The sequence below is a fragment of the Geotrypetes seraphini genome, chromosome 10 (genome assembly GCF_902459505.1).
Source record: "Geotrypetes seraphini chromosome 10, aGeoSer1.1, whole genome shotgun sequence".
Taxonomy (NCBI): Eukaryota; Metazoa; Chordata; class Amphibia; order Gymnophiona; family Dermophiidae; genus Geotrypetes; species Geotrypetes seraphini.
Window position 1 is genome coordinate 141,265,823 of NC_047093.1, and position 14,196 is coordinate 141,280,018.

A 14,196-nucleotide genomic window follows, 5' to 3' on the forward strand; every position below is an offset into this window, starting at 1 on the left:
AGCTCTACGAACGTGGAGATGATGCGGTATACAAACCTAAGGATTAGATTAGATTAGATTAGATAGCGGATGCTGCGGATGGGCAGACTGGATGGGCCATTCGTCCTTTATTTGCCATCATGTTTCTATAACCATAAAGCTCTATGACATCACAATGCAGGTGGAAAGAGCCTTAGCCTATAGGAAGAGGAGATGCAAATGTTAAGAGCCTTAGCCAATAGGGAGAGGAGGAGATAGCACTTCTACCTCTAACCCTCTGTTGTAGTTCCTTCCTATTTCTCCTACTGTAAACCGCGTCGAGCTCTACGAACGTGGAGATGATGCGGTATACAAACCTAAGGATTAGATTAGATTTAGTGAATAAACATAATTCCTTTGTCTCTCTTCATCTAATATTTCAATTCTAATCATTTTTGTTTCCCCTCCTAATGTTTTTACCTTAATATATTGAATTTAACACTGATTGTAATCCCTAAATAATTTTTCCTTTTGTTTTGATGTCGTATGTATAAATTATTTAACTTAAATGATTTAAATTTTGTATTAGAATGTTCGTATTAGCAATTTAATTTGTTAAGCTGTATGTTTGTGTGTTTTGTTAACTATATTTTAGATATTTTTAACAATTTGTACATCGCCTAGAACTTGGAATAGGCGATTAATCAAAATATATAATAAACTTGGAAACTTAGGCATTGTTAGGTGTCCTCGCAGTAGGTGCTGTTACATGAGGCCAGGGTTTTCCTGGCGTAATTTGCCAGCGCCTAACCCAGACACTTTAAAGATGCCTATGTCAACCGCGGCTATTCTCCTTCCCTAACCAGGACTACTTTTAAGATAGGCGTCAGATGCAGGTAGGCATCTCGACTTAGGTGTCGATAGGCACCATGTGGTAATTCTGCACACATCCCTGAAACCATTTGTGTGTATATTTTAATGCACTGTTTTTGAATGGAAAATTAATAAAGATTTATTTAAAAAAAATTAACGGCTCATAATGAAAAAAAACCCAAACATCTCAAAAGTGGCCTAAATGGGTACTTGGATGATCAAAAAGCCTGATCGTCCAAGTACCCATAACCAAAGCTCGTTTTAGACGTATCTAAAACCAGCTTAGGCCTTTCCCCTGCCTCTAAACGTATAGAGCGAAAAGAGGCATTTTTAGAGGAGGGGAAAGGGCAAGGGGTGGGCGGACCTAGACATAGGCGTACAGCAGGTATAATCAAAAGTTTAGGCAGGTTGCCTTGTCAGCACATATACGTTTTGACTTAGACCAAGTCAAAACAGGTATAAGTGCTGAAAAAGGGCCCGCTGAGCTGATGGTGGCTGGCACGATCAGGTAAGCGGCCCGGCAACCTACCCACCCCCTACCGCAACCATCGCGGCAGGAGAGATGCCTCATCTCCTCTGCCGCAATAGCGATACCACCAAGTGCCACCAAACGCGGCACTTGGGATCATTAAAGTGGCAGGAGAGATGAGCCATCTCTCCTGCAGCGATCCACCCCTCCCCCCGACAAATCCGGGCAGGAGGGAGCTCAACCCCTCCTGCCCGGCGACACCCCCCCAACGATCCTTGCAGGAGGGAGCCCAAGCCCTCCTGCCCCCCGACACCCCCCCCCCCCCCCCCCGACAACAATCAGGGCAGGAGGAAGCCCAAGCCCTCCTGCCCCGCGACACCACCCCCCCACAATGATCCGGGCAGGAGAGAGTCCAAGCCCTCCTGCCCAGGCGATGCCCCCCCTCTTGCCAAGTTCGGGCAGGAGAGAGCCCAACCCCCATTGCCCAGGCGACCCCCCTACTCCTCACTCCCACTAAGATACAGGCAGGAGGATCCCAGGCCCTCATGCCCTGACACAACCCCCCCACGACCGCCCCCTGAACCCCTGATCTGCCCACCAAACACCTTCCCCCACCCACCAACCTGCGAACCCCCCCCCTGCCGACCCTGCAACACCCGCCCACTCCTGACCCCCGCTTACCTGTGTCTAGAGTTGGGGTAAGCCACATTTATCTCCCAATGATCAGCTCTAGTTCCTTGTCAAGAATACCAGGAGAAAGTCACTTGATTTCCATATGACTGGGTAACGATCAAAATATTGCCTATTTTTACGTCTGTGCTAGATATGCTCTGCCAGGGTCCTACAACCCAGTGGTGGCTGCATGAGTGTTTCCAAAACCCTAGAATGGAGAAAATGTACTACACGCATTCTTGGTTCCTTCTGGTGCCTTTGGTAATATTTTATTTGGGAAGGGGACACATAACCCTGCTTTTCTCCTGCAAACTCTTCCAGGTCTTCTACGAGCGAGCGGACATGGCCATCGGTTCTCTGACCATCAACGAAGAGCGCTCTGAGATCATCGACTTCTCTGTGCCCTTTGTCGAGACCGGCATCAGCGTGATGGTGTCCAGGAGCAATGGGACCGTCTCACCCTCCGCATTCCTAGGTGACCGAACAGAGGGGGGAGGCAGAGCTGTATGTGTTTGAGGGCATTGAGATTTCATTACTGGAACTGTAGAGAGTGCTGCGGGGCAGGAGTGAGTGTCAGTACTAGTGCTGCCAGATTCATGATTCGAATCGATTCACCGATTCACTTCGGGTGAATCGATTCGAATCGATTTACCACGACAAAAAAATTGGCCTCCCAATTTGTTGACTTACCCTCCCCCCTTAAGCAGGAATGGCAGCGCTGCCTCTTGCTGGCCTGCCGCTCCTGCTTTAGAGGGTGAGTGGGGAGGGTCAGTCAGGAAGTGGCTTCCCTGCTGGTGTCCGGCTTCCCCATTGGCTTTCCGGCATCAATTTACCTAATTTCAGCAACCTGCTGGTGCTAGTGATCTTTGCAAGCTGCCTATATCTTTGGAGCTCTCTTCTCTCTGTCGCGGTCCCACCCCTTCTCTGATGTCAAAGGAGGGGTGGGACCGCGGCAGAAAGAAGATAACTCCACAGACGTATGACAGCTTGCAAAGATTGCTAGCGCCAGCGATCTTATGCAGGCTGCTGAAATTAGATAAATTGATGCTGGGAGGCCAGGGGGAACATGCAGGCCTTCCGGGAGGGGGGGAGGTGCAGCCTTCCGGGGGGGTATAGGCCTTCAGGGGTGGAGTGTAGGCCTTCAAGGGGGGACAGGCAGGCCTTCAGGAGTGGGGTGTAGACCTTCAAGGGGGGGGTGCAGGCCTTCAGGGGGGACAGGCAGGCCTTAAAGGGTGGGTGTAGGCCTTCAGGGGGGTGCAGGTCTTCAGGGGAGGGGGCCCTGGGGTAGAAGTCCACGGAGGGAGAGACGGAAGGGGAGGGGGTTCAAAGAGATGTGCATATGCCGGACTTTGGGGGGAAGAAATAATGGGTCTAAGAACAGAGGAGAGGGAGAGAGATGGTGGACAATGGGATTTAGGGATGAAAGGAACAGAAAGGGAGAGATGGTGGACCCTGGGGTGGTGGGAAAGGGGGGAGAGATGCTGGATGAAAGGGTAATTGAGAAAAGGTGGATCTGTGGATGGAGACGGAAAAAAAGGAAAGATGCCAGACCTCCGGGGGAAGGAAGGGAAACGGAAGGGGAGGACAGAAATAGAAGATGGATGGTTAGCACGGAGAAAGAAGAAAGAAGGAGATCCTGGCAAGCAAGTTATCAGAAGACAACCAGAGCCAGGGACCAACAAGATTTGAATAATGACTAGACAACAAAAGGTAGAAAAAATAATTTTATTTTCTGTTTTGTGATTACAATATGTCAGATTTGAAATGTGTATCCTGCCAGAGGTGGTGTTAGACCGCAAATGTTAGCACTTAACAGAGAGAGAAAAAGTATTTTTTGTTTGTTTATTTTGTTTACACCACATTGCCAGTTTGGGTAGGAGAGGGCAAAGGGGGTGAAGAGGCTATAAAATAAACCCACCAAGATGTGTTTAAAAAACACCCAATTGGGCAGGAAAATTGAATCGAATCGAAAAATCGATTCAATAGGCCGAATCGAATCGAAATTTTTTTCCCTGATCGGGCAGCACTAGTCGGTACTGGATCACAAGGTGCCAAATGCACTGGTGGAGGAAGTCATTCCTTCTGTCTTCCTGGCACCGAATTGATGAAACTGAGAGTGGGCTCCATATAACTTCACACTCTCCCCTCCCTCTTGTACCTCTCCTTCTTGTCTCCTGCCTTTTCCTCACTTCTCCTCTTCATTCTCCCCATCAGCTGTTACCAATCTCTTCTCCCCAGCTCCTCCCTGCTTCTCCACACTGCTTCGTTTTCCTTCTTCCTATCTCAATAATCCTCACTCGGTCCCTCTCTCTCTCGCTTTCTCCTCTTTTCACCTCTTGTCTCCTCTTTCTTCAACATCTGCCTGCATTCATTTGGTTGGGTTTTATTTCTGGAGGTTTGTGTTTGTATAGTTTATGATATGAGTTTTTATGGTGAAGTCATTTGGTTGGGGGTTTATATTTTTTTATTTGGGGTTTTTTTTTTCTGGAAGTACAGTGGTAGGGAGATGGCTAATTCATGTTACGAGTTTTATATTATAAATATTTTTACTGTGAGCCACAGGGGAAAAAAAAGGATTTTTCTGGATGAGCAGTATATTACTTTTAATAAATAAAAACACAGTCAGCCTTGGCACAATGTGAGAAAGGAGCAAGGCCATATTCAGGAAAACAATTCTTCTCAGATATGAGTCTATTAAGACCTGTTTCTCCTGGCTCCTGGCCACCCCAGCCCTAACCATATAGTGGTACAGCGGCAGCAGATGAGAATCCAGGGAACACTTGGTCAGCAGGAGATAACCTGATAGGAGCTCTTCCTTGCCGTTTATTTCCCACTGAGTAGAGTTGTTTAGCGTAGGAGGCTTACAATCTTAGGACTTTACAAAGACAGCTCTAGGTAGATGGAAGAGGACTGCCCAATCTCACCCAAACGGGTCTGAATCAGTGGATGCTGGGAGCATCTTTCTGTCTCACTCTTTCAGGGTCTCACCGCCTAGTGCATCGGTACCGAGAAGTGATGGAGCCCCAATATTAATGGAAAATCTTCCTCTCTTTCTTACAGAGCCTTACAGCCCAGCCGTCTGGGTCATGATGTTCGTTATGTGCCTGACTGTGGTCGCTGTCACGGTTTTCATCTTTGAGTACTTCAGCCCGGTGGGCTACAACCGCAGCCTGGCAGCAAGCAAGCGTGAGTCTCCCCTCCCTACTGCCAATCCTTCTTGATATTTCTGTCCCCTGCCCCCCCCCCCCCCCGATTTCCCCTTTACTGCTGTTCTTACATCCAAGCATTTTATAGTTCCTGTTTGCAATGACTTTATTTTCCTTTTCATATCCTATTCTCTTTTTCAATCAGTCCATTTTTCTCTTCTCTCTGTCATCCCTTCACTTTCTCTATTCCCTCTTCTTGTTCTTCCCTTCCCTCTTACCACTGTTTGTCCTGTATCGGTAGTATGGAATATTGCTCCTCCTTGGGTTTTGGTCAGGTACTAGAATGGGCTTCTGGGCTTGATAGACCATTGGTCTGACCCAGTAAGGCTATTCTTATGTTTTTTTCCACAGTCTTTCTCCCTGTCTCTTTCTCCATTCACTCTGATCTTGTCTTTTTCTCCCTCTCTTTCATTTTCTTTAACTTGCAGTCTCTCTCTTCCTGCTCTCTTTTCCTTTCTCCCTCACTCCTTAACTTTCTCTCCTCCCTCTTCTTCCCATAGTCTCTCTCCCTGTCTCTGTCTTTCTCCCCTTCACTCTTTTCTTTTCTAGTGGTGTACCAAGGGGGGGCGGGGAGGCAGTCCGCCCTGGGTGCAGGGCCTAGGGGGGTGCATAGCGGTCCGAAATGTTTTATTTCTGGAGGTTTGTGTTTGTGTCCTGACTACTGTTGAGAAAGAACTACACTTCAGCGTGGCTGCCGGTGCACCCCTTCCGATTTACTTGCTCTGGAGCAGAGTCGGCAGCCGCGCTGAGGTGCAGGAAAGTCCTGCGATGAGTACGTCTGCCGGCTCTGCTCTGGAAGAAGTAAGTTACGTTGGAGGGGGTGGACCTGGCAGACGCAGGAAGTTGTGATGACTGCATCTGCCGGATCCACCCACTCCAACATAACTTATTTTTCTTCCGGAGCAGAGCCAGCAGACGTACTCATCGCGGGACCTTGCTGCATGAAGGGAGCAGGACTTCTGATATGGAAGAATGGTGGTGGGGGAGAAAGGGGGAAGGGTGGTACTGATGGAATTGGTGTGCAGGGAAAGGGGAGAGAGGCATAAGGGGAAAGGATACTGAATGGAATTGGATTGGAGGGAAATAAAAGGGGTAGATGCTAATTGAAGAGGGGTGGATGGAGAGAGAAAGGGCAGACATTGGATGGTAGTGGGGAGGGTAGAGGGGGAGCCTATGCTAGATGGAAGTGCAGATGGGAGAGATAAGGGAGCAAATACAGGAAGGAAATAGGAGGAGAGAAAGAGGTGAGAAGATGCTAGATGGAAGTGGACAGAGAGAGGAGAAGGTACTAGATGGAAGGGGTACAGAAAAAGGGCACATGATGGAAGGAGGTGATAAATAAAAGGAGGGCACATGATGGGGGAAAAGGATTGAATTAGTGAAATACTGGAGGGGGTGAGGGAAAGAGGTGGCGAGCTGTAGGTAGACAGTAAAAAAGGAAATTGATGAGAGGGTAGTAAGAACGTAATCTAGACAGATGCAGAAAATAAATTGAAAAGGAAAATGAGGGAAAAAAGGGATTGCAGAGGAGAGGTGTGGGAGAGGGAAGGAGAGGAGAGAGATGCCAGACCAATGGAGGTGAAAGGAGAGATGGAAGGGGGATGCATACAGTTTCTGGAAGGGGCATAGAAGGAGAGAAGATGCCATATAGGGGCAGAGAGACGGCAGACAGTGGATGGAAGGAAGAGAGTAACAAGAAGATGAAGAAAGCAGAAACCAGAGAAGACAAAGGTAGAACAAAAATTTTCTATTTATTTATTGCTTTAGGAGACATATGTCACTGTTTCTGAGGTATTGCATTGTATGCAGAGTCCAGCTTCTTGCTGGTTCAATTTAACCTTTGTCTATGTATTTCTATTTTATCCCCCCTTTTACAAAACTGTGGAGTGTTTTTTAGCGCCAGCCGTGATGGTAGCAGCTCGGATGCTCAGAATTCTACCACCATGGCTAAAAACCACACTACAGTTTTGTAAAAGGGGGAGGGGTTAGTTTGTGATTACATATTCCATACTAGGCGAAGGGGTTTTTTGTGTTTGAAAGACATGGTTTTCTGTTAGGATTGACTGCATGATTGATCTGTACTAATCTGGCTTGTTTAGTTTTACAATGGGTGTATTGGTGCTCACTACAGTATGTATGATGCTGCCTTTTCCTAGGTACACTCTTGTGTGACTTTTGGATTGTTACTAAAAATTATTTTTTTCATACAAATGGGGGGGGGGGGTGTCAAAAAACAATGGGCCCCGGGTGCCATATATGCTAGGTATGCCACTGTTCTTTTCTTCTCTTTTTCTCCCTCTCCTTCATTTTCTTTTTCTTTCAGTCTCCCTCTTCCTGCTCTCTTTTCCTTTCTCCCTCTCTCTCAACTGTTCACTTTCTCTCTTCCCTCTGTTTCTATCTCTTCTCTTCTTCTCAAAGTATCTCTTTGTCTCTCTCACTCTTTTTCTCTCTCCCCTTCCTTCGCGTTCTCTTTTCTGTCCTTTCTCCTCTTCTGCAGTCTCTCTCCTATCCCTCCTTTTCTGTCTCTTTCTCTCTCCTTCTTCACTTTTTTCTTCAACTTCCTCCTTTTCTATCCCTTCTCCTCTTTCCTCGTCCCACAGTATCTCTTGTCTTTTTATCTCTCTCGTTCACTTTCTCTTTTCTGTCCTTTCTCCTCATCTGTAGTCTCTTTCCTATCCCTCCTTTTCTGTCTCTTTCGCTCTCCACCTCACTCTTCCCTCTTTTTCTTTCTCTTCTCCTCTTCTTCCTCCACCCACCCCCTTTTCTAAATTTTCTCCTCTATTTCCCTCAGTCTCTCTTCTGTATCCCTCCCTTCTATGTAATTTCATCTCTCTCTCTTTCCTCCTCAGGGATATTTCTTGACCTGCAGTTTGAATATGTGTGGCTACAGTAGTGGAGACAGGGGTTAATTAGCCCAGGAATTTGGCCTCTATTTGTGAGAATTAGGCACCTAAATCAACCTCTTTGAAAACTGACTAGAGACGAGTTTCTAAATTTAGGTGGCTCCAGGGATGAATTTAGGGCGGGGGAAAACTGAGTGCTGAGCATTGATTTTCAGTGCACTGACTCATAAACCGAAGTAATGAATTTTCATTTTCGGAGCCTTGCCCCCTTCTTTTAATAAGGTCCGCTAACCGATTAACGCGTGCTAAACGCTAACGCGTCTATAAACTAACATGCACGCGTTAGCGTTTAGCACGCGTTAATCGGTTAGCGCACCTTAGTAAAAGAAGGCCTAAGTTTAAGAATGCTAATTTTGGGAAAATACTCTGGGGCTGATTTTCAAAGATTTAGACACCTGAAACTGTGCTTTAGTTAGCTAAATAGTACTGTTCAAAATATGTCCAAGTGATTCTATTCAATAATTTTAATAGTAGTTTTACCGGGGGAAGGGCTGTACAGTGGTGCCTCGCATAACGAACGCCTCGCACAGCGAACGCTGCGCACAACGAACTTCATGTCTTGCTTCCTACAACGAACTTCGTTTCACACAACGAAGTCGCCCGAGCCGCATCCTTCCGCGCAGGCACTGCGCTTAACTGCCCTCTCTCCGCCTGGCTCCCTGTGCAGTGGCGGACCGTCGGCTCGCAGGGGCCCGGCGCCTACTGCTGATGCGTTGGGGGGGGGCGGAGCTACTCTCGCCGCTTCCCCGATGCTAGAAAAAAAAATGAACAGTTAAGTCCCAGTTTTTGCCGCTGAGACTCTGCCCTCTCTCACTGTAAAATTAGACTCTACTTAGTCTGTCTTTAAATTTAAAAAATGTGTGTTGTTTTAAAAAACAATTATGTTTTTAGATGTATCTAAATAAAAATAATAACAAAAAATTTATCTTTTTTTATGTCATCTTAGCATATTTTATGCTACAGAACGAATTATTTTTTTTAACATGTATTGTTATGGGAAAACGCGTTTCACATAACGAACTTTTCGCATAACAAACTTGCTCCTGGAACCAATTAAGTTCGTTGTGTGAGGCACCACTGTATCTTTCTAGGGTTTTCTCTATTGTATATTGGGCTTTTAGATAATTTTCCTGTAGTATCTTTTTATCAGATTTATTTATTAAATTTTCTATACGGTTCTCCTAGGAGAGCTCAGCAGTTTACATGAATTTATTCAGGTACTCAAGCATTTTCCCTATCTGTCTTTGTGGGCTCACAATCTAATGTACCTGGGGCAATGGGGGGGATTAAGTGGCTTGCCCGGGGTCACAGGGAACAGCATGGGTTTGAACCCACAACCTCAGGGTGCCGAGGCTGTAGCTTTAACCACTGCACCACTCTAGAAATCAAAATGTAGTAAAAGTGAGCCAAGTGAAGGACAATGAAGCCACCGTGACATCACTGATGAGGTTGGCTCTTATTGGTGGAATGAGGCATTATGACATCACAATAACAGCTCGGGTTATGAGGCTGGAACTTTTCACACTATTCATTCAATTTTCTATACCGTTCTCCTAGGGGAGCTCAGAATGGTTTACCTGAATTTATACAGATACTCAAGCATTATTCCCTGTCTATTCTGGTGGGCTCACAATCTATGTAATGTACCTGGGGCAATGAAGGGATTAAGTGACTTGCTCAGGGTCACTTAATCCCCTCCCCCAATGCGCCAGGTACATTAGATAGATAGTAAGGAATTAAGCAGCAATGACCCCTTTCCTTTTGGTTTTTTCCTTATTTGGCTTTCGTTCCTATCCAAATTGTATCTCTAACCCTATTTCCTTTTGTCTCCCGTCTGTCTGTCTCATTTGTCCCCTTTTAATATGCCAAGTATTAGTTGAAGTTTCTTTGTAACTGTTTTCTTTCTGTATGTGTTAATGGCATTTTTATTGTCATGCTCTGTTCTTTCTTTTCTTTTTATATTGTAAACTCGCTTAGAAATTAGATAAGCGATCAAATCAAATTTTAATAAAACCTTGAATGTAAGGAGCAGTGCACACTCTCAGACATAGTATGACCCTGGGCAAGCCACAAAGAAACATAGAAAAGAGCAGAAGAAAGGGCTATAGGCCACCAAGTCTGCCCATTCCAAGTATCCCCTCCCCTGAATTTACTCCCTTAAAGATCCCACGTGAGTATCCCATTTTCTCTTAAAATCCGTCACGCTGCTGGCCTTTATCACCTGGAGTGGGAATCTGTTCCATTGATCCACTACTCTTTCGGTGAAGAAGTACTTCCTGGAGTCACCATGAAACTTCCCTCCCCTGATCTTCAGCGGATGCCCTCTGGTGGTCGAGGGTCCCATGAGCCAGAAGATATCATCTTCTGACTCGATGCGTCCCTTGATGTACTTATATGTTTCAATCATCTCTCCCCGTTCTCTTCTTTCCTCTACTGACCCAGGTACATTAGTCAGATTGTGAGCCCACCGGGACAGATAGGGAAAAATGCTTGAGTACCTGAATGTAAACCACTTAGGCTATAAGTGGTATATAAATACAGTGGAACCTTGGTTTACAAGCATAATTCGTTCCAGAAGCATGCTCGTAAACCAAAATACTCGTATATCAAAGCGAGTTTCCCCATAGGAAATAATGGAAACTCGCTTGATACGTTCCCACCCCTCCCATCCCCACGGCCAGCGGCGCTTCTCCCCCCCCCGCTTACAAAGGCCCCCGCGCGAACCGGCCCCCCCTGCCCAAACAACTTGAAACTTACGCCCCGTCTGGCACCGGCATGCAGCCCACAGGATGTGCCGGTGCCGCTTGAAGAACTTCCTGCCTCTGCCGGGCCTTGAGCATGCATCTGCGCATGCTCAAGGACTTCTTATTCTCCCTCTCGAGGGGGGGGGGGGTGCTCACAAATGGAGTCAACGCTTGGTTTGCGAGATAAGTTTTGCTCGTCTTGGAAAACACTCGCAAACTGGGTTACTCGCAAACCGAGGTTTGACTGTACTAAAAATAAATAAATAAGATGGCATGGCAAACATTGTCTGATAGTGATGGTAAAACATAATATGACAAAACATGGAATGGTGAGCCGTAGCATTACAAAGCACTTGTTTTGTTATTCAATTTTCTATACCGTTCTCCCAGTTTTCTCTCTCTGTCCCGGTGCGTACCTGGGGCAATGGGGGGATTAAGTGTCACAAGGAGCAGCATGGGTTTGAACCCACAACCTCAGGGTTCTGAAGCTGTAGCTTTAACCACTGCAACACACTCTCACTTCTCTCAGGATGGGGGTCTGCATAGTGTTGGCTGACTGTTTCTTGGTTATTTAGGTAAAATCTAGATTTGTTTTAGAGTTATTTTTTTTGGGGGGGGGGAGTATGGAAAATCCTCATTTTTGTGTTTCCCAGACCTCTCTATAGGTCCCTGTGATTTGCATCTGGTCTCTCGCAGGTTTTGTTTCTCTTGCAGGGTGAGGGTTAGAAACACAGAAACAACGGCAGATAAAGGCCAAATGGTCCATCCAGTCTGCCCACCCACGGCATCCACTATCTCACAAGTGTCAAAGTCGGTCCTTGAGGGCCGCAATCCAGTCGGGTTTTCAGGATTTCCCCAATAAATATGTATTGAAAGCAGTGCATGCAAATAGATCTTATGCATATTCATTGCAGAAATCCTGAAAACCCGACTGGATTCCGGCCCTTGAGGAGAGACTTTGACATCCCTGCACTATCTCCTCCTCTCCCTAAGGGATCCCACATGCCTATCCCATGTTTTCTTGAATTCAGAGTGACAAAGTCTCTGTCTCCATCACCTCTTCTGGGAGACTGCTCCCCGCATCTACCACCCTTTCTGTGAAAAAAGTATTTCCTTAGATTACTCCTGAGTCTATCACCTCTTAACTTCATCCTATGTCCTCTCCTTCTGGAGTTTTCCTTGATTTGAAAAAGGTTCACCTCCCTGTACAACTGCCCTTCTCTCTTGCTGCACCATATGCCTGGAACAAGCTGCCCGAATCCCTAGGGCGGGCTCCGTCTCAGGAGTTGAAAGCACTCTCGAAGAGGTGGGCTTTTAACTGGGCCTTGAACACTACCAAACTCCTCTCACCTTGGGTTCTGCATCCCCAACCCTATATGTCATGTCTATCTAAGTTAGATTGTAAGTAGAGAATGACACAGTGACAAAATTCATCACCGTTCCCGTCCCCGCGGATAACCGCGGGAAATAATCCCATGTCATTTTTTTGTGTCTATTTCAACCTCAGTCCTTCTACACCAGCATTCTTCAAAGCAAAGCTTGCGAGTCAGTGGTTGTGGCCATTTATACTCTGATTCTTCCCTCTCTCCTTAATGAATGACATGAAGATTGTTTATCGCGGAGACGGGAACGGTGATGAATTCTGTCACTGTGTCATTCTCTAATTGTAAGCTCTTCTGAGCAGGGACTATCTATAAATGTCAAAATGTACAGTGCTGCATAGGCCTTTCAGCACTATATACGTAATATTTATTTATTTATTTATTTATTTTTATTTATTTATTTAGATTTATATCCCGTTCTCCCAGTAGCTCAGAACGGTCTACAAGTAAACATACACAGTAGAAGTAGTTAGGCAAATAAATGTGCAATAGGTTTAGATGCTTGGACATACAAGATTGAGCAGTATTTATCAGGCTACAGACAATTTTTCAGAGTATAGACAATTTATCAGAGTACAGACTAAGAGAGGACTATACTGAAATTTAGGAGAAGTTAAATAGGGGAGAGAAGAGAGAGGTGGGGTTTAAGGGGGGGTGTAGACTGAGGGAGACCTTTAGTTGAAGAGGAGGGTCTTTACCATTTTACGGAATGTCAATAAAGAGTTCTGTTGCCTGAGTTGGGGGGGGAGTTTATTCCAGAGATGTGGGATGAAGTGGCTGTAGGATCGTTTGCGGGCAGTTTCTGAGAGGAGGGACCTTCCAGGGGGAATGCATAGGCGTATTTCCGATTTTGAGCGGAGGGTGCGAGTGGGGGTGTAGATGGGAAGCTTAGATTTTATGTAGGAGGGGGGTGGTGGCATAAATTCTCTTGTGGGCTACTGCTAGGGCCTTGAAAGCACAGCGCTGGCTAATTGGGAGCCAGTGTTCAGCGCAGAGTGCTGGGGAGACGGGATCATGGTAGTTGAGGTTGTGTAGGAGGCGGATAGCTGCATTTTGGACACGTTGGAGGCGTTTGAGATTATTTTTGGTTAGTCCATTGAATAGGGAGTTACAGTAGTCCATTCTGGAGAGGACATATGCGTAGAGGAGTTGGGCGAGGTCAGGTGTGGAGATGTAGGGTTTGATCTTTTTCAGTTGGCGGAGGTAGTAGAAGGAGGTGGAGATTACTTGGGATATGTGGGCAGATAGGGATAGGTGTCCGTCTAAGGTTACTCCTAGGCTGCGTACCTGATCTGTTGCCGTTAGTAGAGTGGAGTCCCATGCTAGGGTAGGACGTGTGAATTTGGTGCTTTTTTTTCTGATCCATAAGAGTTCTGTTTTAGTGGCGTTTAGTTGAAGTTTGTTGTTTGACATCCAAGTTTTCATATCAGAGAGGCAATGTTGGAGGTTAGTAATTTGGGACGATCGGTTCTCGCCTAGTGGGAGGAGCAGCTGGATGTCATCTGCATAAGAGTGGATTTTAATGCTATATTTCTGCGCTATATCAATGACAGGCCTGATGTAGAGGTTGAATAGGAGGGGGGATAGAAGGGCGCCTTGAGGAACACCATATTTTATAGGCTTGGGGCGAGATTTGTGAGTTCCTAGTAGGACAGTCTGGGTCCTTTGATGGAGGAAGTAATAATAATAATAACTTTATTCTTTTATACCGCCATAACCAGAAGTTCTAGGCGGTTTACACTAAGAGGAGCTGGACAATCAGCAAAGTACAATCATTCAATAAAAATACAGTTACAAACTATAAAAAGCCCTAATTAAGTGATTAGTAGTAATAGTACATTAATGTCAAGGAGATACCATGTCAAAAGCTTTGTTAAAATCCAAGTACACCATATCTAGCGCCCCTCCCATCAGTTGCGTAGCGAGGGTGACCGGTGCCTACGGTGGTGGTGCCCTTCTCCCACCCTCTTCCCCGTACCCCCTGCCGGG

General features: G+C 46.1%; 1 protein-coding gene across 1 annotated transcript in view; it reads left to right on the top strand.

Moving 5' to 3' along the window:
• GRIN2D (glutamate ionotropic receptor NMDA type subunit 2D) overlaps positions 1-14,196 on the top strand; it is a 70,279-nt gene that overhangs the window by 27,955 nt on the left and 28,128 nt on the right. The window contains 2 exon segments of the mRNA XM_033962397.1: positions 2,294-2,447; positions 5,033-5,158. Coding sequence (XP_033818288.1) covers positions 2,294-2,447; positions 5,033-5,158 — 280 coding nt within the window.